General features: G+C 47.3%; 7 protein-coding genes across 7 annotated transcripts; 4 read left to right on the top strand and 3 right to left on the bottom strand.

Annotated features, from left to right (window-relative positions):
- Positions 1-2356: 2356 nt before the first annotated feature.
- N7471_013057 (uncharacterized protein) lies at positions 2357-3445 on the bottom strand (the record flags this gene model as incomplete). The annotated part of the gene is made up of 3 exons (XM_057285776.1): positions 2357-2985; positions 3044-3096; positions 3156-3445. The coding sequence occupies 3 exons, from the start codon at positions 3443-3445 to the stop codon at positions 2357-2359; spliced, it is 972 nt and encodes a 323-aa protein (XP_057129769.1).
- A 1056-nt stretch (positions 3446-4501) lies between these two features.
- Positions 4502-5216, top strand: N7471_013056 (ankyrin repeat domain-containing protein; the record flags this gene model as incomplete). The annotated part of the gene is made up of 3 exons (XM_057285775.1): positions 4502-4925; positions 4960-5002; positions 5057-5216. The coding sequence occupies 3 exons, from the start codon at positions 4502-4504 to the stop codon at positions 5214-5216; spliced, it is 627 nt and encodes a 208-aa protein (XP_057129768.1).
- A 388-nt stretch (positions 5217-5604) lies between these two features.
- N7471_013055 (non-ribosomal peptide synthetase) lies at positions 5605-8043 on the bottom strand (the record flags this gene model as incomplete). The annotated part of the gene is made up of 2 exons (XM_057285774.1): positions 5605-7440; positions 7513-8043. The coding sequence occupies 2 exons, from the start codon at positions 8041-8043 to the stop codon at positions 5605-5607; spliced, it is 2367 nt and encodes a 788-aa protein (XP_057129767.1).
- A 607-nt stretch (positions 8044-8650) lies between these two features.
- N7471_013054 (MFS transporter) lies at positions 8651-10377 on the top strand (the record flags this gene model as incomplete). The annotated part of the gene is made up of 8 exons (XM_057285773.1): positions 8651-8734; positions 8793-8813; positions 8887-8944; positions 8999-9058; positions 9109-9394; positions 9449-9546; positions 9601-9758; positions 9811-10377. The coding sequence occupies 8 exons, from the start codon at positions 8651-8653 to the stop codon at positions 10375-10377; spliced, it is 1332 nt and encodes a 443-aa protein (XP_057129766.1).
- Positions 10378-11445: 1068 nt separating this feature from the next.
- N7471_013053 (sugar phosphate isomerase/epimerase family protein) lies at positions 11446-12630 on the bottom strand (the record flags this gene model as incomplete). Its single annotated transcript, XM_057285772.1, has 1 exon — positions 11446-12630. One exon carries the CDS (start codon positions 12628-12630, stop codon positions 11446-11448), a length of 1185 nt encoding a protein of 394 aa, XP_057129765.1.
- Positions 12631-13466: 836 nt separating this feature from the next.
- N7471_013052 (Concanavalin A-like lectin/glucanases superfamily) lies at positions 13467-16113 on the top strand (the record flags this gene model as incomplete). The annotated part of the gene is made up of 5 exons (XM_057285771.1): positions 13467-13820; positions 13874-14173; positions 14220-14484; positions 14536-14635; positions 14685-16113. 5 exons carry the CDS (start codon positions 13467-13469, stop codon positions 16111-16113), a joined length of 2448 nt encoding a protein of 815 aa, XP_057129764.1.
- A 2701-nt stretch (positions 16114-18814) lies between these two features.
- N7471_013051 (uncharacterized protein) lies at positions 18815-19036 on the top strand (the record flags this gene model as incomplete). The annotated part of the gene is made up of 1 exon (XM_057285770.1): positions 18815-19036. The coding sequence occupies one exon, from the start codon at positions 18815-18817 to the stop codon at positions 19034-19036; it is 222 nt and encodes a 73-aa protein (XP_057129763.1).
- Between the last annotated feature and the right edge of the window lie 707 nt (positions 19037-19743).

Genomic DNA, 19743 nt, shown 5'->3' with positions numbered 1-19743 from the left:
AGCACAGTCAACCTCGCATGTCACGAGAGCTACCTGAACTGGATGCCGTTGCCTCTTAGAGATCACCAATCCTTTTCCTCGGCGACCGCGCCAAAAAGGGTTGACGAGTATTGTGGTCTATCGTGCTCTGAATGGCCCTCCAGATACAGTGATTCCTTGCGAAATACAGCGATCTCTTCAAACTGCCAACCTTCCGTCTGCTATCCACCACGAGCGCGTAAGCGATAGGAGGATGTTCACCCTTGGCTGCCCATATCAAAGGATCCTCGGGCCTATGGTTTTTGAGATTGACATCAATATGCCCATGGCAGAGCAGAACCCGGACCATCTCCAAACCAGTATCTTCTGTGACAGTGTAAAGCGCCGCGTCGTGCGCCGCGATCGTATTTTCGTTGATTTTCAGGTGCTCGTCTTGCTGCACCAAGAGACTAAAGTGCTTGGCGGAAGAACCGGCGACGGGTGCGGCGATGGCAAAGGCAACTAGCAATAAAAGAAATGCGAGGGGCTTCATTTTGGGATTGAAAGGTGTAGGTGATATCTGCCGTGGTTTGTACTTGGGAGTTTGAGAGTGAAATAGAGAAATGAGCTGTGAAGTGGAGGGTTCCTTGATTTTTCAAGTTTAAGTTCTGGCCAGCAGTACGGAGCACTATTTAAGCGCACAGATTGATTTGGGGGGCTTTCCCTCGTGCACATCATCAACATACGATATTTTCAGCTGATTCTTCAATTCCTTGCTTTGATACCAATCAAAACTAAGTACGAGCCCCATTCCGTATACAAAACTACCTTCAGACCGAGGAAGGTCGAACCAACGAGAGGGCAGTATTCGGACATGCACGGAGCTGCTATCAGGAGTCAACACATCAACACATCAACACATCAACACATCAACATAGCACTCCAACACATCAACACAACACTCCAACACTCAGGGCTCATCACGGCTCATCACGGCTTATCACAACAAACATTCCGTCAAAACAAGCACCCCAGCACAACCCTCACAGTTCTGTTTACTCTACGCCTGAATCAAGGATGCCAATTTCCATTACGGCGAAGAGACTAAAATTCCGCAAATTATCAAAGCAGAACAATTGGGAATACGTCCTTTGATAAAAATGACACTTCAATTGTGATCTTATAATTTTGACCATTGGATTTGGGATGATCTATCTAGGACTCATTCTATCTATCCAATAATGATCATTCGGAATACAGGACAGATTAAGAAGATGGTGCGCAGGTCTTTGCTTCTTCGAATACTCCTGGAATACTCGAATACTAGTCTCTTACACCACGAAGAAGTGCCTGCACGTCGCTAGGGGCCTTGTTAACGCAGCGATCCCCTGCGAAGCACACTTGGCAACGCAGAGCCCATCCTGCGAAGCACACTTGTTTATGCAGAGCCTATCCTGCGAAGCAAATTTTTACAGTCACAGGGCTCATTGACTGTGAGGGAGCGCAAGTCTTACATCGCTGGGCTCGTGGCAGCGACAGCCGTGGTCACGGAAGCTCTGAAGTCCTTGGTTGCGCCGCTCTTCCCTGCGAGGACTGTTGTTCACGCAGACCTATCCTGCGAAGCACCTTTTTACACTCGCGGGGCTCAGGGCAGCGAGGGACCACATGTCTTACATCGCTGGGCTCGGAGCAGCGACAGCCGCGGCCACGGAGACACTCAAGCCCGCAGGCAAGAGAGGGACATCATGACACATCGGAGAGTGAGGACCTGTTCCAAGGGCACCACCATCATGCTCGAATCCTTACCTTTGACTTTGGGACTTTCTCTTTATTGTTTTCATTCTAAAAAGGGCAATTGCTCCTATCTATATAGATACATAAGATGATATAAAACCTTGGTTATATTTCTCATGCTGAGGGTTCATCGCTGATCACAGACTTCATTTTAGTAATATGAACCAGGACAAGTATATCAAGATAGTTGGCCACTGTTTCTTCGACATCACAATGTAGCACTCCAGCCTATCAAATGCTGCTAAAGTGCACGCTCTGTTCGCCTATATCTCAGCTTCCTGGCCGCACAGACACGATGCACGTAGTCCCACCTTCAGGATGACGACCGTGTGCTTTTAGGCCGGTTCCGAAGCGGTGCTGGCATCACGCGGTCTGTGCTGGACCCTAACAGATCATTCTGATTTCTTCTCTGGGCTCCAAACCCAAATCTCCATGATCCGCTGTCCGTCCCTTGAGCCGCCGCTAGGATTCCAATGGTCGATCCACATTCAAGCGCAGTATTTTCGACCACTTAGCGAATCATTTCACATCTGTGTATTGCTAGATACACGTCAACAACACGTCGGTATTTCGACATCAAGAGATTGAAACGAGTGAGCAGGTGTCATCTGAATTCAGATTGCAGGAACCATTCCACTTCCAAGTTGTACATTGCTTCAATCCGGTGAAGAACTTTCTGGGTGTGTTTCGGCAGCAACAGAAATCGGTCTTTCAGACCTTCGAGGCGCAGTCTTGGCAAAGAAGCTTGGTGCTTGAAGTTCTGTCTTGACTGCGTTCGACGGCGCTCTGACTTTGGGAGTCTATCTTCCAGGAACTTCAAGAGACGGCGAAGCTTCTGTACGCTCGAAAGTCCACCGATACAGAGAGAGAATTCAATGGCGACACGGGTCATGTGGAGAAGAGATTCACGATCCTGTGAAAGACGGTGGACAGCAGCGTGGCGGATGCCAGAAACCACTCTTTGCCATTTTTGTATAGTAATAGCGGCTTGACGGCAAGAGCTACACCGTATCTTGTCCCGATGTTCCACCAAGAATTTGAAAAGCCTGTGTAGCTCTAGTTCCTCTGGGCATGTCCACCCAACCACGAGAGACTCCTCCAAGAGCCATTTTTGAACGAATTGAAATGCATCGAATTCGAGATATCGCTGTATGGCTTGGAGAATAAGATTTTGTGCGCGGAAAGGGATGTTTGTCATTGGAACTCCGAGAAGTGAGTTTAGACCTTGTAAGACTGTTGTTCGAGCCCGTAGATTAGTCGGCGCGCTCCTAAATTTGTAGCTTGAACTTACTGAAGATGGTATCGATCTTCCCTCGGCAACATTCAATCAATTGTTTTACCAGTCTGAGAGCAGTGCGTTAGTAACAACTTCCAAATTGGGAAGACTGGTCGTGAGTTCTTACCGCTTACTCACAGGCTGAGATAGCCAAGAAGATCTGGTCGAAGTGCCTCCTGCCATACACTGACTTACTGTGAGAGAAACAGTGCTAGTCTCGGGCTGGCCTTGTTTGATGGCCGCTGTATCATTCTGATTCCACTGCATAGAGGCACTTGGATGCGATCGCACTTCACACGATTGGCCGCGGCGCGGAATATCCTTGGCTGTCAAAGATTGGTCTTCCGGCAGCTTTGGCACCTGTACATGGAATGTTCCTTGTCGCTGGCGCCGACTTTGACGCCTTGGGCGTGCCATCCTGGAAAAATTGAGAAGACGATGGGTCTCTTGGGTGGGAGAGCAACTGGAAAATTAATCGGACTGGAGTTTTACAAACAAATTTCCATGTGCCGGAGCGAATTAATGGTTATAAATCACGGAATCCATGGAATCATTGTCTGCGTGCGACCAGGGTACCAGCAGAATGTGATAGTAGCGTTGCAATCTCGCGAGGTGGGTGGCGATCGACGAGGAACCAGATCCTGGCCTTTGGTTGTTCAACTGGTTCACATGGTTGTCCTGAGAACTGGGCTCGGGTTCCTATCGTTGACTTTGCAACAAACGTTAATCTTATTAACAGTTCAACGCCACACCCAAGATGCCCAGCCGTTACTCACATCAAAGGCCATCATATCGGGTAAAACAACCATTATTCTTTGTCTTCGGGCAGCCTCACAAACGGGAAAAGGATTGCTTTTGCCCGCAAATACCCAAAGACATCCAAAAATATTCGGTTGTATATCGGCATTGCATGAAGAACAAAGGTGCTGACCAGGCTTGATGACATTAAATTCTTATAGGAGATCAAGTCCCGACTTTCATGGAAGGGGCTATTGGAAGTGTTCAATTGGGATAACGATTATCACGGCCACCTTTTCAACACCTCAACACGACCTGATCGGACCACAGGCGGCGACTTAATTGCCCTCATCACATATATAATAAGCATCGACTGAATTCTAATCTGCTTTTTATTCTGCTTTAGTTTTCCTATCGCCTGGTACATAATGGCCAACCGCTTTTGATCCGCTTAGCTCAAGCAAGATTTGAAAAATCCTTCACTCATTCTATTGAGTGACAGCTCTGCCATTTGTCCAAGCATCTCGCGATGTCTCTTCTCTCTCTACTACTGGAACTGGCTTTGCTCATTTCAAGCCATTTGACTTCGCCAAAAGACCTTCTCAGCTTCCTCCGGACTAGCCAAAAGTTGTACCATCTCCTGACCAATGAGCTCTACAAAATAATATCCGCTCTGATGATGGATCAGCCCTTTTGTGGTACGCCAGCCGCGGGGGCGAGCTAGGAGTGCGCAATATGCTGCGTGCAGGTGCGAATGTTAATCTTCGATTGTCGAATCGGGCACAGTCGACAGCTCTTCTGGAGGCTGTCAATAACAAGCATAACAGTGTTGTACAAACCCTGTTAGAGAATGGGGCTTTACCAGATGTGGCCGACGCCCGATCAAGAAGACCCTTGGTTGTGGCGACAAATGGTCGTAGCGACGTGGCGATCACCAAGTTGCTCTTGGAACACGGTGCCATGGCCGATTCCGTTGTATTTGACAAGCACGCTCCATTGCTGGAGGCAGTCCGGTCAAACCAGGAGTCCAAAGTGGTATTGCTTTTGAAGCATGGGGCTGATACACACATCTTGGACCGTCGAACTGGGATGAGCCTCGTGCACATCGCGGCTTCTAAGAACGCTACTCCCGGAATTATAAAGATTCTCATAGACTCTGGTATTCAAATAGAATCCCAAGACAACATGGGAAGAACGCCACTTCAAACAGCAGTTGGTCATTCATGCACACGTACTGTGCGCCTGCTATTACATCTTGGCGCCAATCCGAACTTCAAAAACATGCATCAGTACTGGAAAGGGTGGAGCGCACTTTTCTACGCTGCAACAAATCCCAGCATTCCTGGGAATGGCAGAAAAAGCATCATTCGAACACTATTTCTACATGGGGCTGAGCTCGATGCTAGAATCACGCTCAGAAGACCCCTGGTTCCGGCGTTGGAACAACTAATATCGGATGTGCCTGACTGTTTTGTTTTCACATTATTTTTAAACCCCAGGGGAGCAAAAAATTAGATGTTCCTGCTTGTTTGATCTCACGTTTAATGCTGATGTCTGTTTATTCATTCATTCGGGGGATTGATATACACATCCTTTGGTTTTTCGATGGCTAGAAGCATGATACGTATAGTACAGCACTCGCGAGTCTTTTTCATAACCGATGAAGTCTTCAGTGACAGGTTCGATTTAGTTAAGTATCATCTAAGAGGGTGGCTTCTAATTTGGCCCTGTACATAGCCTCAAACTCTAAGTCTGCGAGCTTTCTACATGACTGTAGCAAAAATAAAGAAACACCGAAACAAGCAAGGAAATAAAAAAACATTGAGGCTTTACAAGATTCAATTCGCCATATACCATTTTTGGGCGATTTGATGCAACTTTCTGCGGTCAAGCTTGTTAGACCTTGTGCGGGGGATTCGGTCGACAAGGAGAAACAAGCTGGGCATCATGTGCTTCGGCAGTGTGCTTGAGACTTCATTATGCATCGCCTCTACCAGCCTGTTTACTCTGACACGATTCGTTATCGGAAGGAACGACATTTCAAGGTCTGAGGTTCCGGGAAGAAGGTTTGCCGGGTTATCAACAAGGTAAACAAAAGCCACCAGGATGGGATCATCGCTACCGTCAATCTCACCGAGCATATCGACTACGGTGAAATCACCAGGTGAAAGAGTTTTTCGAAGGATGTACTCGACTTCAGTCGACTCAACACGACCACCGTTCAGTTTGAGAAGTGTATCCTTTCGACCCATGTGCTCCACCGTGCCATCGTGGCGATACCGCCCCAGATCACCGGACCGGTAAATACGGGAGGTTAATGCTCGTGATGGTTGGAGATCCGCAATCCACCGAGGAACTTCACTGAGGAATCCCACATCGGGTTTCTGGCATAGGTCATCCAAGTACCCACGAGAGAGGTGGGGACCTTCAATCAAGATTTCGCCGACAGCGCCGACGGGCACTGGCCGCTCAGGCAAAGAAGCGTTCGCGATCCAAATGGCACCGCTACCAGATTTGCCGACAACGGCATTATGGCCTGCCTTGGGGCTGTCATTGTAGGCGCAGAAGGTGGCTGCCTCGCCCATTCCGTACTGATTTACCAGCTTGACGTGAGGACCCCATTTCATGAGGAGGTCATTTGACATGGGCTCGCCTCCGACGCAGAGCAGTTCCAGCGATGGGACGTCTTTGGGATTGATTTGAATTGCGATTGTTGGAGTCATGAAGCTCATATTAGCCTTCATGAGGTTGATATTTTCAATCAGGCCCGATATGGTCTTTTCGGGTGTCGGAACGCAGCAACAGCCACCGGCTGCCAAAGCTGTGAGGTAATCATTGTTGCTGATGTCGAATGCGTAGTCATCGAACTGGAAGACACGGCTGTGTCGGCCGAGACCAAGGACTTTGTTGTAATCGCGGATTGCTGTGGCGTAAGATCGATGTTCCTGGATAATGCCTTTAGGTTGACCCGTGCTACCGGAAGTGAATAGAATTAGACAGGCGTTTCCTGGTTGGACTGTGGAAGAAAGCGGTCCGGTGGGAAGTTCTTTTAGACTCTCTTCTGTGATCGAAATGACGTTTGAAATGAGCGATGTATATTTTGATGCACACTCGGGAGATGTAAGCATAATTTTAGCGTTGACGCGAGTGATAACCGAGTCGAGGAAAATGGGAGGATCGCTGGCATCGATGGATATGTACGCTCCGCCGGCTTTCAAAATAGCAAGGCGCGCAATAATTGCAAAAGCCGACTTTTCGAAACAACTGAGCACGAAGGTTTCGGCACCAACGCCAATTGTGGTCAAGTGAAGAGCAAGACGAGTTGTGAGATCATCCAACTCTTTATAGGTGAATTTTCCATCCCAGGAGGAAATTGCAGGAGCATCCGGTGTCAGTCGTGCATGCTCCAATGCCATGTCATGTAGCAGGACCTCGTGAGATTCCGAGACCTCTTTCGTAAACTTTTGGAGGAGAATGAGGTCCAGATCGGAGCATAAATCAAGGTCGCCCAGAGAAGTTGCGGGGGAGCGGTATATGGATCCGACGACCTTGTTGAAGCAGTGAAGAAGACTTGTTGCAAATTCTCTGGACATCTCAAGCGGCGAGAACGCGAGGCTCGCGTGCAAATTGCCATTTGAGTTTTTCACGTTGAGCATCAGCTTTGCATTGGGGATCTAGAATGAAGCGAGATCAGTTGGGCTGGATAGGCGAGGGGAGAAATACGCATGATCACGGTATAAAGATACCTTTGAGTTGCCCAGCAGGGGTGCCTCTTGCAAAGCTTTACGGTCACCGGCATAACGGATAACCGAAGTGAGAAGGTGATTTTTCTCATCGGAAGCCGACCCTTCGTCAGGATCACTCGAGGTGATGCCCGCCTTGATACGACAAAAACCCCGAACGAGATCCTTCAAAGGACGCTCCGAGGAAAATTCAAGAGCGCGAGAGTTGGCACCCTGACTTTTGCCATCTATATGGCATAGATTTGACCCAGCATGGAAGGCCAGGTACATTGTTCTCACGGGAGAGAAGCCATATACCACCAGTAGCCAGCAGACAACGAGAACCGACTCGATGTCCAGACCCTGATCTAATTCTGGGTCCAAATACTCCAAGTATTGGGAATTTGCCGCCTCAACTACATGAGATTCGGAAAGAGTAAGTGGGAGATCGACGACTTGTTGCGGGACCTGATTTGGAGCTCTTTTGGATAGCTTCAAGGTGTTGATTGGTATAACAGAGCACTCGTGTTCAAGACTCGTGACTGAAGGCGCCATGATGAAGGATAGTGGCTGTAAGGATAGTAAATCTCATAGAATTACCGTTTAACATATTCCATTGCATGTCCCAAGGCCCAATAAATAGATAAATTCAATTGAATATTGGGATAGGGGTTTCACGAAGAAGCTCAGCTTCTTACCATAGTGGATGTGGTTCATGCATCAGACGCAGTTGTATTCTACAGTGCATACTACGGTGATTGGCAATGCATGTTCAATTTCTTTTCTCATTTTGGGGGGTTTTTTTTTTTTTGCTGTAAGGAACTGTGTAACCTGAGTGGATCAAACCCCGAATCTTCCATTTGATCGTCGATTCGTATTTTCGTCGCTTTATTGGTTCAGCTGCACAGCATTTTTTCAGCTCCTCACGACTCCCGAGGTCGATACTCGTCATTTCCCTTTCTTTTGTCGTTGATGCATTAGTTTGTCTTACCCATTTTTGCAGATCCTAGTCTCTCCTCTCTGTTTTTCATTTACCCGTCTCTTGCAGCTTAATCAATTTACATACATTCATTGGAGTTGGCTCTCATCCTATTGAATTGGCATATATTCCTGAAAAGGCTCGTTTTTGTCGACTGAACAACCCACGAATTTCTCAGCCATCATGGGTGTGCAAAAAAAATTTACTAGCAAAACAAGATCCTCTAGTACCTTTATACTGGTCGCTCTATGTTTTGCCCTATTCACGGTAGATGGTGTTCAATTCGAAATTAAGCAACAACTAACTTAAAGAACCGTTACGATAGGACACTTTTATTTATGGCATTGTGAGTGTTGTCGCCCATCTCAAGATGTCATAGCGATTCACAAAAATCCATGGAGGAACTGACGCATTCCTAGATTGTACCCATCCTGCCTTTCCTATTGATGGGCCCTGACAACATGGCTTTAAGGGACGGTAATTTCTAAACTTTCTTCCCATAACTTGAAAATGTTTATTGACCCCTATTAGTCCAAAAATGGTCGTCTATGCTGTTGGCGAGTTATGGCGGCGCTCTGTTGCTTGGCTCTCGTGGGTAATTCTCAAATCAATTAATTGTTCATGTGCTGATTGAGATATAGTGGTGGTGGGTTATTTTTGCGACAAATATCGCGCCCGGAAAGCACCTCTGGTTTGTGGTCTCATCGCCATGGCCCTGGCGACCGTGCTATTTATTTCTGCAAGTAATGTCTGGGTGCTTCTCTTGGCTCGGGTATTCCAGGGTTTCTCGGGCGCAGTTGTGGGTGTTCTAGGCTTGAGCATGATCGCCGAAACAGCCAGTCCCGAACATTTGGGTTCGCATATGGCTTGTGGGTCTGCAGCATTGACGTGGGGAATGCTCTGTGGCCCTATGGCTGGTGGTTTCTTGTACGTTTTCCAACATTTCCATTCCATTGGTGACTTCAATTTCTAAAAATTTAGGTTTTCCAAATTTGGCACTATTGGTGCTTTCGGGGTTCCGATTGTACTGCTTGTCGTTGACATTTGTCTGCGAATGTTGATTGTACAGGAGGATGAAGGTCTGTCGCAGCTTCATTTTTCACTTTGTCAGGTGCTAACAAAAAGACATGCAGATGAAACCAAAATCAACCAGCACGAGGATTCTCCTCTCTTGGAAAATGATATCTCTGACGAAACTGTGTTGAGCTTCTATCATTTCTTGCACCCAATCATGTTGGGCGTGATATTTTGTGTCTTCGCGATTTCTTCCATCCTATCTGCCTTTGAAACGGTACGTCACCTTTCCCACAGTATAAGGAATGCCACAGCTGACAAAGATGCAGACACTTCCACTCTATGTGCTCGACACATACCATTGGTCTAGCCTGGGCGCGGGTCTCGTATTCCTCCCAATGACGATACCTTCCGTGCTCAGCATTTCAATTGCCCACTTTGTCAGACATTTCTCCCCACGAGCGGTTGTGGTGACTGGATTTTTCGTGATGGCAGTACCAATGGTATCCATGCGGTGGACTCAAGCAAACACGATCCAGCATGAAATCGCTCTCGTTTCCTTGCTTTTCGTTGTCGGAGTTTGTCTCACAACAGTGCAAGCAATTATCATGGGTGATGTCTCAAACGCAGTCCGGAGGATTGAAAGCCTCCACGGGATCACGGAGGAGAAGAGCAGCGGACAGGGACGGGGCTATGCACTTTGCAACATGGCATTTGCTGCCGGTCAAACGCTTGGCCCGATGGCTGGTGGATTCATCAAACGTGAATTGGGCTGGGGATTCATGACGCTAGTCCTTGGGATTCTATGTTTGGTCGCTGGGCTTTCCTCGTTCTTTTTCATGTCGGCAGCCCCGCCGAAAATCGAAAAGGGGAAGGCCAATGAGAATGATTGTTGAGTGTGCTTTGCACCAAAATATATTTCGAATGGTGTGTACTTAGCTAATAGGCGACAAGATTGATATTGCCACGTTAAATTTCAGATATGACATGAGCCAATTGACTGGGAAATAGATGTTGTATACTGTAGCTTATCATATTGACAGCGATGTTGCGTTCGCAAAATGCAATTATCACAAAGAGGAGTTCGGAGTCCCCGTACCTTGCAGATCTCCCTTCCCTACCCGACTGCATGAACGCTCCCCTAGTGTTATTTTCTTTTAATTGTGTAACCAGAAAGGTGGTTAGTTCTTGTTGGGGAGCTGAATCATGCAAAGACAATTATGCAGTGACGAAGTGAGCTCAACCCAGAGTGCATCTATTATAGCCGACCAGTGAAATACTCCATTTTAATAATATCACGCTAAATGATCTGCTATTGTGGAGTGGAATCTGCGGGGTATCGGTCACATCTTCGCCTCGTAATGTGATAAGTTCGAGATCTAGTTCATTTTTGCTTTCATCTGCTGCAACTCAGCCCTGGGGTAATATTGGTCATCACCCCACTTATATGCACGCCTATCACTTCTCAGCCGGCCATTTCTGACCAACACAAACACGCCTAAGTGTCCAGTATATGTGCATGGCTGTCGGCAAAAATTGCATTATTGAGATACTTCTGTAGTGTCTAGAAATGCAGCTTGACCGGGTTTTTTTTCATGTAGTCAAGGGTCCTGGCCAAGAGTTCACGTTCCTCGCCTGCATAACCAAGTGCTGTGGCAAAGTACTTGCTTTTACATGTAGTCGATCGTAAAAATCACCAACTTGAGCCTCCCCCGGTGCCGATGTCTAATTTTCGCACGTAACTTTGATCCGATATATGTTACAATCTTATATCGCCCGCTCTTGACTAGGAACACTGTGATCAAAGTGTATCTATCATATGCGTTGGCAAGCCACTCGTGTGAAATTCGATTGCTATTGGTCAGTTGACTCGTCTTTCAACAAATTATGCAGCTAAATTCTTACTGACGTGCCATGGCTTTTTTGGTTCCGGAAAACAGCAGAAAGATTCATTTAAAGATTTATTATAATACAATTTTTCCAAACGAGAACCCTGTTTCTATCCCTCTCTCCACCTCATGCACCACTGTCTCGAATAATCCCATTCCGGGTAACTGGAACCCACTGGGACTGGTAGGTTCAGTGTGTTCAGTATGAATCATCTTAGTCCCTGAAATCCTGCAGAGCGCCTCCCAGGATAGCTTCGCCCTCTCTGCATGTTGCGCTGGTGTCCGGTGATCACTGTTTGCCAATGAACGCGAGAAGACCTCATACGCAAGGTACCCCTTCCAGCCGAGATCCAGAATAACCTTGAGTATACAAAGAACAGGCAAGAAACCTCCGCGGTCACTCTCACAAAGGAAAAGCCGACAGTGTCGAGACCAGCTCAGTCGACTGGGTTGGCCTTCAACATAGAAAGCGTGACCTGGGCGGAGCGGCTGGCTGAGACGCTCCCCGTCGGCTATCTGGACGATAAACAGCTTGCTGACATCCAAATTAGAGGCCATACGGCCCAATGAGGCAGAGAGATCGGCTTCCGCCGTATCCGCAATACGACCGTCTTCTGTGGTGGGATCGGCATAGATGGCGCCGGCTATGTTGAACGTGTCCAGGGCGAGGCCTAGATTCGGCCGATCGACTGCCTGGACGATTTTCCACGACTTTTCCCATGTATTAACATGTGTGCCCCAGGCGAGTGCCTCATAGGCGAATTTGATGGAGTGTCCATGTTGGGTGCCTCGTGCTGCCAGAACACGGAGATCTTCAACGATTATGTCAAAATCTCCGACTGTCTGGGGGAGTCCAGTCGCAGGGTCTTCGGGAAGGAAATTTGAGGGGACCAGAATAGTGTCTGCACCTAGGATCTTCAGCGCGTCCATCCATATCGGAAGTACCTCGTCTAGGATTTGGTTGCGCTTTTTGCGACTAACCAAGCCCTCGTAGAAGCGCAGAGGCTGGAGGTTGAGTATGACAACGTTTAACTTGTCACACTGCTTGCGAATCTGATGAGCAGCGGCTAACACAGATTCATGAGAAGGGACGGAGGTAGCAGGTGTCGAGCTGATGCTTCTGGCGAGGGCCTCGAGGTCATCGATAAAGAGTTCGATTGCCTTGAATCCATTTCGGGCGGCTTCATCAATCTTTTTGGTAATGCTGTGAAAGTTGCACGACCCGAGAGAGACCGTGGTGATAGCTGGATTGCAATCCATCTTGAAGATTGAGATAAAAATTTCAACGCGAAAGAATCGTTGAATGAAGAGGGTCGCAATTCCAACAGATCAATTGCAAGGGATAAAATATATATACAGGGCACTGCACACTTGAATAAGAACCCACTCAAATGGACCAGTGCGTATTCGCCATGAAGCCAAGGGGGTCAATGTGATTGTTTGAGTCGGAAGGTCGTATCCCGACGTCATGATGTTCTATATTCTGCAGTAGTTTCATATATGCTCATGGTGTGACGCAAACAGATAGTGTGTGGATTTTGCGCAAGACGATCATGTAGCTGGCGCCACGCTCGAGCAGTGGGGCGCTGAGCTCAGAGACACTGATCGACAGCTGCTACAGGAAAAAGCAAAGAGCTCTATTGCGATTGGACAATTTTTCTCTACGAGATATCTCGTTATCTCCATGAGAGATGATAGCTCTAGTCGTGTGTCGCACCATTGTATATAGATCTATTCCAAACCTTATAATCGGATAATTACAAAAGCCTAGGGTCCAGAACCCGGAATATATATGCAGACTTGTGCATACTTCATCCTGAGTATGCGCATAAACCCCAGTGCATAGCTGTAGCGAGGCTCATGCATCTGCATGAATGTGTACTACCCGAACGTTCCCGAATCACCCCTAGCATGCTATGCCATCACCTCAGCTCATACCCGCCCACCTGAAAAAAATAGAAAAATAATATGACTTGTATATCTTACTCGTAGGAATTATCTGAATATAAATAATATTTCTAAGCCAGACAAGCTCCCTAGATGTTTCTTCTCAAAAACTTTGTTCATATCAATCAAAATCAGAAAAAGCCATCACCATGACAACCCCCGAGTGGAAGTACTACCCCATCAATGGAATCCCGGTGAATTCCGAGGAGCCATCCAAGTTGGGTCCTGAGGTGCAAGTTCCTATCCGTCAGGAAATCGACTCATGGAGCAACGACCCCGTGAACGAGAAGCAAGTCAAGCTATTTGTGCTGGCATTGTCTCGCTTCCAGAAGATTGACCCCAAAGATCGAGACTCGTACTTCCAAATTGCTGGAATTCACGGACAGCCCAATGTACCGTGGGATGAGCCTATTGACTCCAAGGATGCAGAGGGAAGAGGATACTGCACTCATAACAACATCCTCTTCCCCATCTGGCACCGAGCTTATCTGGCACTTTACGAGGTAATGGACTGCACCCACATCCCGGTTTTTAATATGAACTAATAACTTTTTAGCAACGTCTCTACGAAATCATGAGTCGGGAGATTGTTCCTGCTTTCGCGGAGGACATCCGCGCCGATTGGAAGGAAGCCGCCGATGCATGGCGTCTGCCATTCTGGGACTGGGGTGTGTCTACTTCAGTCCCCGATCTGTGCAAGTATCCATATACATTTGTCCCGACCTCGGATGGTACCGGCGAAGAAAACATCCCCAACCCGCTTTTCCAATTCCGCATGCCGACCAACCAGCCCATGTCCACTGCTGGCGTTGATAACTTCAAGGATCCCTGGGTCCCCGATGGAGAAATGCTATATGTATGTTCCAATTCAAGAGAGTAAGAATCTGTTCTAACTGAGATAGTTCGGTGAATGTATTGGAACAACCCGTTGGCCCGATGAGGGCGAGAGTGCCTCTGGTACTCATACATGGAAGTACGGTGTGGTGAACAACTACAAGGTGCAGGAAGCACTGAAGAAGCCAATTTGGCTGGGCGAGTCCTCTTACGGTCAGCCTGCCGAGATGATCTACCGTCTGCTCACAGTTCCCATGGAATATTCTACCTTCGCAACCACGGCCCAATTGTCGGATAACCAGAACGTCCAACATGACATTAACCTTGAGTACAGTAAGTTACCCTTGAAATTCTACTCTTTGACTCTTCTTTGACAAACTCCAGTTCACAACAACATTCACGGTTGGGTTGGTGGTGACCTCAACGGACACATGTCTCAAATCCCAGTGGCGACATTTGATCCTATCTTCTGGCTTCACCACTGGTAAGTTCATTTCCATCAGTGCCATCCCCAGATTCTAACAATTTTCTAGTAACATCGATCGCATCTTTGCCCTATGGCAAGCTCTCAACCCGGACAAGTGGTTCGAGAAGGCGAAGGTCAACGCATTCTTCCAGGAGACAATTGGCCTTCCCGATGGCACCGACATTACCCCAGACACAGAGCTACGTCCATTCCACAAAGACACCACCGGAACTCTTATGAAGCCCAAGGATATCCGTTGGCCTTACAAGCTCGGTTACACATACCCGGAGTTGCAGACCTGGAACTACAAGCCAGAAGGCTACACCTCCGAGAGCTTCATCTCAACCCTCCGACAAACCGTTAACGACCTATACGGTGTATCTAGAAAGCAGTTGGTCGATGCCACCAACAACATTAAGGGAGTGGACTACTTGGAGGACGGCTCCAAATCTCTCGATTATTCTTTCAGCATTCGCTACCGCAAATATGCCCTTGATGGTGGTGACCCCTTCTGGATTCGCATCTACATCTCGCAAGATGGAAAGACACACAACGCAACTCAGGACTTGATTACTGAGGTGTACAACTTCAGTCAGAAGCCTGAGGACAATGGAGGAAAGCTTGCCTGTGGAAACTGCAAGGACAACAAGAGCAAGAACATCAAGTCCACTGCCAGCATTTCTCTCACCCCGATCTTGATCACTCTTCTGAAGTCCGGCAAGGACCTTGCCAGTCTTGGTAGGGAAGATGTCTTGAACTTCATTCAGAGCAGGGCTTACTGGAGAGTGTTCAAGGGCGGTAAGGAGGTACCTTCGTACCAAGTGGAGGCTCTCGACCTCGAGATAATCGGAAGCACCAACGACTCGACAGTCTACAATGACCCTACCAAGCCTCCAAAGCTGGAGAACTTCAAGGAAGAGCCTACCATCTCCGGTGGACCAGGCGGTGCCCTGAACCCAGGCCTCAAGCAGCCCGTGACAGTCGCACCTCCAGTCGTTGCAGTGATCCCCAAGGCCGGTCTCAAGGTCAACTCCTCCCTGCCTTTCAAGCAAGCCCTGAAGGCCGACGGCGTGGTGATCATCGACTCAACCAGCTTGAACCTGACCCCGGCCAAGACCTCAGGCATTGATAACACCCAGATTTATCTGACCGATGGCAAGAACGGAGACGGCGATATCCTGTTCCTCCTCTCCATTAGACGATCTGAGAACCAAATTGTCTTCAACACCAAGATCAACAACTCCTTTGGAAAGGAGGTTCGTATTCCGCTGGAGAAGAGGTTCAAGGGCACAACACCTTCCATCCTCATTCATGACCAGGATGATGGCTATGAGGTCTTCATTGACTGGAAGCACGCTCTGTACTTCCCTAAGCGGGCTGTAGGCAAGATTGCCCAATCAGTGGCGTACACTGTCAACTCTGGGCAGACACCTGTGTGGTCTTCTAATCTGAAGGTCAAGGTGTACGCTTCCATGAAGGAGGTGTTCCACCATTAGCCGTGAGATGGTCGTCTAGGTTATTTGTGATTTTGGACCTGTGCGAGAGAACATTTCTGTCTTTACCGTTTGTTTGTGTTTTGAGGCTATGCGGGTGCATGGTGAAACAGGAATTTAGTTGTTGGGGTTACCTAGAATTTCAGCACCAACTCAGTCTGATTTTGTCTTAGACCTTGCTTCCAAATATTTTCTTCCTTCAAGCAACTCTTTCCTTTCAGACTTTTTTTCTCCATGATACCAACAGTATTGAAGCATTATATGGAGAACGAACAACGAGGATACCGTATGGAAATCTCTTTAGAATTTCTTTCGGGACGAATTATCGCTGCAGAAGTTTTCTATGATAAAAATCGGTCGCAGCACTACTCCTATCTCTATCAAGGGGACTAGCAGCTCAGTTAAACCTTGCGAGCATGCTGCTTTTGATGCTGCAACAGTCGGGTCTCCTTTGGTGAATGGATCAATGGATTGACGCCTATGAGATGGTGGCGTAAGGATATCCTTAGATGGTTCAAGGGGGATGAAAGTAAGTACATCATCTTCTGGACTATTGAGAAAGATTATAATGGGACAAAGAGGTGTGGGTCAGCAAAATGATACGCACAGACAAAATCTCACCCAATCATGTTGTATGCAACTTTCCTGATAGTACATAGTGTCTGAAAAGTCTGGAAACACTCAGCATTGAAACCCTTGGGCTGCACCTGGATGAGATGATACTCAGCCCTTATTTACTCAAGGTTGAAAGGAAGTTGTGAATATGCTTCAAACAATACGACGAAAAAGGTTTTAAAAAAAGACCAATACAAAGAGGTGTAAAAGGCGTATAGCAGGATAGTAAATAAACCGATATCTCAGTGTGTCGCCAGGATTTCTAGACAGTACTCTGTTGCTTGCGTAGTCAGAATCATCGTTTCAGTCGGCGATTACAAGTCACTCGAGCCTGCTCTACATTAGAATGCCTACATTCTAGAGCGATCACAAGAATAACGGTAGCTTTGCACCAAAGACAAGCACGTTGTTGACAGCTTTGCGCAAGCCAGCTCAAAAACTACGATCGGCTCTATCTACATATGGGAGCCGTCGCAAGCTTGTATCATCGTAAGTGGTAATCTAGTTGGTTTGTAATCACAACAGGCATGCGCTTAGACCATCCCCCGAAGGCAAACAAGACATGAGCGCTGGTTAGGGGTAGGAGATCCAGTACAGGTGGTAGGAGACCAAGAGGTCCCACAGCGGGATGCCTTTTGGTGATGTTGTTACAGACATCAAGCCCACCTCTATGATGAATGTGCTTGAACCGTGGTATGCCAAATGTCTTATGACGATGACGATGATGATGACTACGACATTGACAATGACAGCGATTTTTGGAGAAGGGCGGCAGATTAGGGATCTGAAGGTAGGCGGTTGCTACGGCTCGCTTCAAGAAATATACCAAGTTATATTTCAAGCTATCTAGCATTCCGGCAGATTGCATTTCGAGACTGCAATTTCCTTGGTCGTCCATAATTCTAAACACTCAGGGATAATGATGAATTTGAAAACCACGGTGTTATAAAGCTGCGGTATAATACGTCCTCTACCCCCCGCAATTTGCTCTACAATTTAATCACTTGACTACGCAAAAGTGGAGCAGGCCATGCGCTTGAGGCGCCTGATAAGTTCCTCCCCTCTAACCCAGTCCTGAAAGTTTCTGCTGGCATTTATAGAATACCTCGTGGACCTGCAAGCCAGACAGTGCCTGTGAGAGATCGGATTCCCAGCCGGTACCACCGTGCCACCCATGCTAGCCGGGATGTCTTGCTATCTCCTTCCCATTCATAAAAACCAACATCATGTCTTCCTTGGCATTATCACCCAAGGAGATAGCAGAGCTTTCATTCATTAATATTGACTATGCTTAACATCCCAGTAGGTATTGCGGTAATTATGTGCGTGTAGGTCGCTTTGGCTACTAATCCAGGTTGAAAATTGGAATCGATGAAGTACAATACGGTGTACTTGTTGCATTCAATCAGCTTGTGGAACTCGTTGACGCTGTATGAGTTCTTAGTTCAAACAACTGCTTTCCATATGCCCTAGGCATACGGAAGAGTCTGCCCGCAGAGTTGCCCAACATACGTGCTGATGGATGTCATTTACCTGAGGACGGGACCGTAGTGAATAATTTCTCGGGTCGTCAGCGCAAACGACCACTCCCATCAACCCCACCCCCATTTAACCTCACAGTCCAAGGATAGGGTTCCTCTGCAAGATAAGTTCCGTGATCTCAGCTGGCTTCTGATCCACGCGTACCTCCCAGGTAATGTTTTGTCGATCATCCAAACAGAGCAGGCGTAACAGCCCAGACTGAAAAGCCTCTTGATCAGCAATGACAATATACGCCGCTATGTTGATCTCACGTAGCCGATTTTTTCTAATCCGCTTCTCTATACACTCATCGGCGCCCTTTTGTTCCTTCGTAGGTGGACCCTTTTTTTAACGATGCTCGAAAACAGTGTAGTTCTCTTGGAGGAGCGAATCGTTGAGAACGATAAACGAAACCGGCTACCTCGGGCATGATTTCGTATACCCGCTGCCAATTCGAGCCGAAATTGAATAAGTGTGGATCGTTGAGACATGCCCACCAGGAGTTGTCCTCGAACGGATCGGTTTCAGAGACCCATTCGTTCATTTTGCCATCATCTTCCGGGTCATAATGGGTCCGAAGAAAAACAAGCACGCTATCCTTGGACAAATAATATGCCTTCCGACGAATGACGTCATCGGACCGCCACGGGTGAAGAATAAGGCCAATCTCCTCTGGCGTGGGCATTCGTGGAGGGAGCTCATCAAGGAAAAGAGATTCTTCGGTGATCTTATCACGTTCAAGAAACTTATGGATAAGTCGCTGCCGCTGCTGGCTAGGTGTGTCGGTTGAGAAGTGATTCCAGTTTTTCCATTGAGGGTATTAACAAACGGTCAGTGTAATGGAGAAGTTGTGTTATCATACAATAAAATATTGTTCGATAGGTAGCGATCCCCATGGCCCATAAAGGAATTTCCTCGCCGGCCATATTTGTGATTTTATTAGGTGTGTGTGTCTTCAATGGAGATATCCATCGCTAAGTTGTCTTCACACACAAGCGCATACAAAGAGTCTGGCAAGTGTAATTGTGGGGTACAAGACAGCCGAATCACGGTAAAACTATCCGACAAATGAGAATGGTCCGACTGTTTTCTCAGATGCACTGATAGGCGGGCGCCAATCACATCAGAATGATATCAACCTTTGGTCCCATCAAGCTAGCACCAAACACAGATATGCTTAGTCGCATATCGCCTGTTGAGTTGGATTCCAAACCACTACCCACTAGGCTGGGTGTGGATTCGTATTTTGGTCTAGTGGTCAAATTAACTTGTTGTGAGGGGTCAAAGGTAAATAAGATATAGTTACAATTCAGCAAAACTGCAATAGACGTAAAAATGACGAAGTGCTGGATGTAATTTGAGGTAGTCAACGCTTTTCATAGCGTTTAGCTGTGACCTTTTGATGATCTTTCACTTGTTTCGATTCAACATTGGGGTTAAGGTCCCCGCTCTCAGTATTTGGTTCCTTGACGGTGCGCTTCGAGACTATAGTATTTC

The sequence above is a fragment of the Penicillium samsonianum genome, assembly GCF_028829775.1.
Source record: "Penicillium samsonianum strain IBT 33392 chromosome Unknown utg000008l_segment0_segment0, whole genome shotgun sequence".
NCBI lineage: Eukaryota > Fungi > Ascomycota > Eurotiomycetes > Eurotiales > Aspergillaceae > Penicillium > Penicillium samsonianum.
Note: the sequence above shows the minus strand (reverse complement) of the source record. Positions and strands in the feature narration are given on the sequence as shown.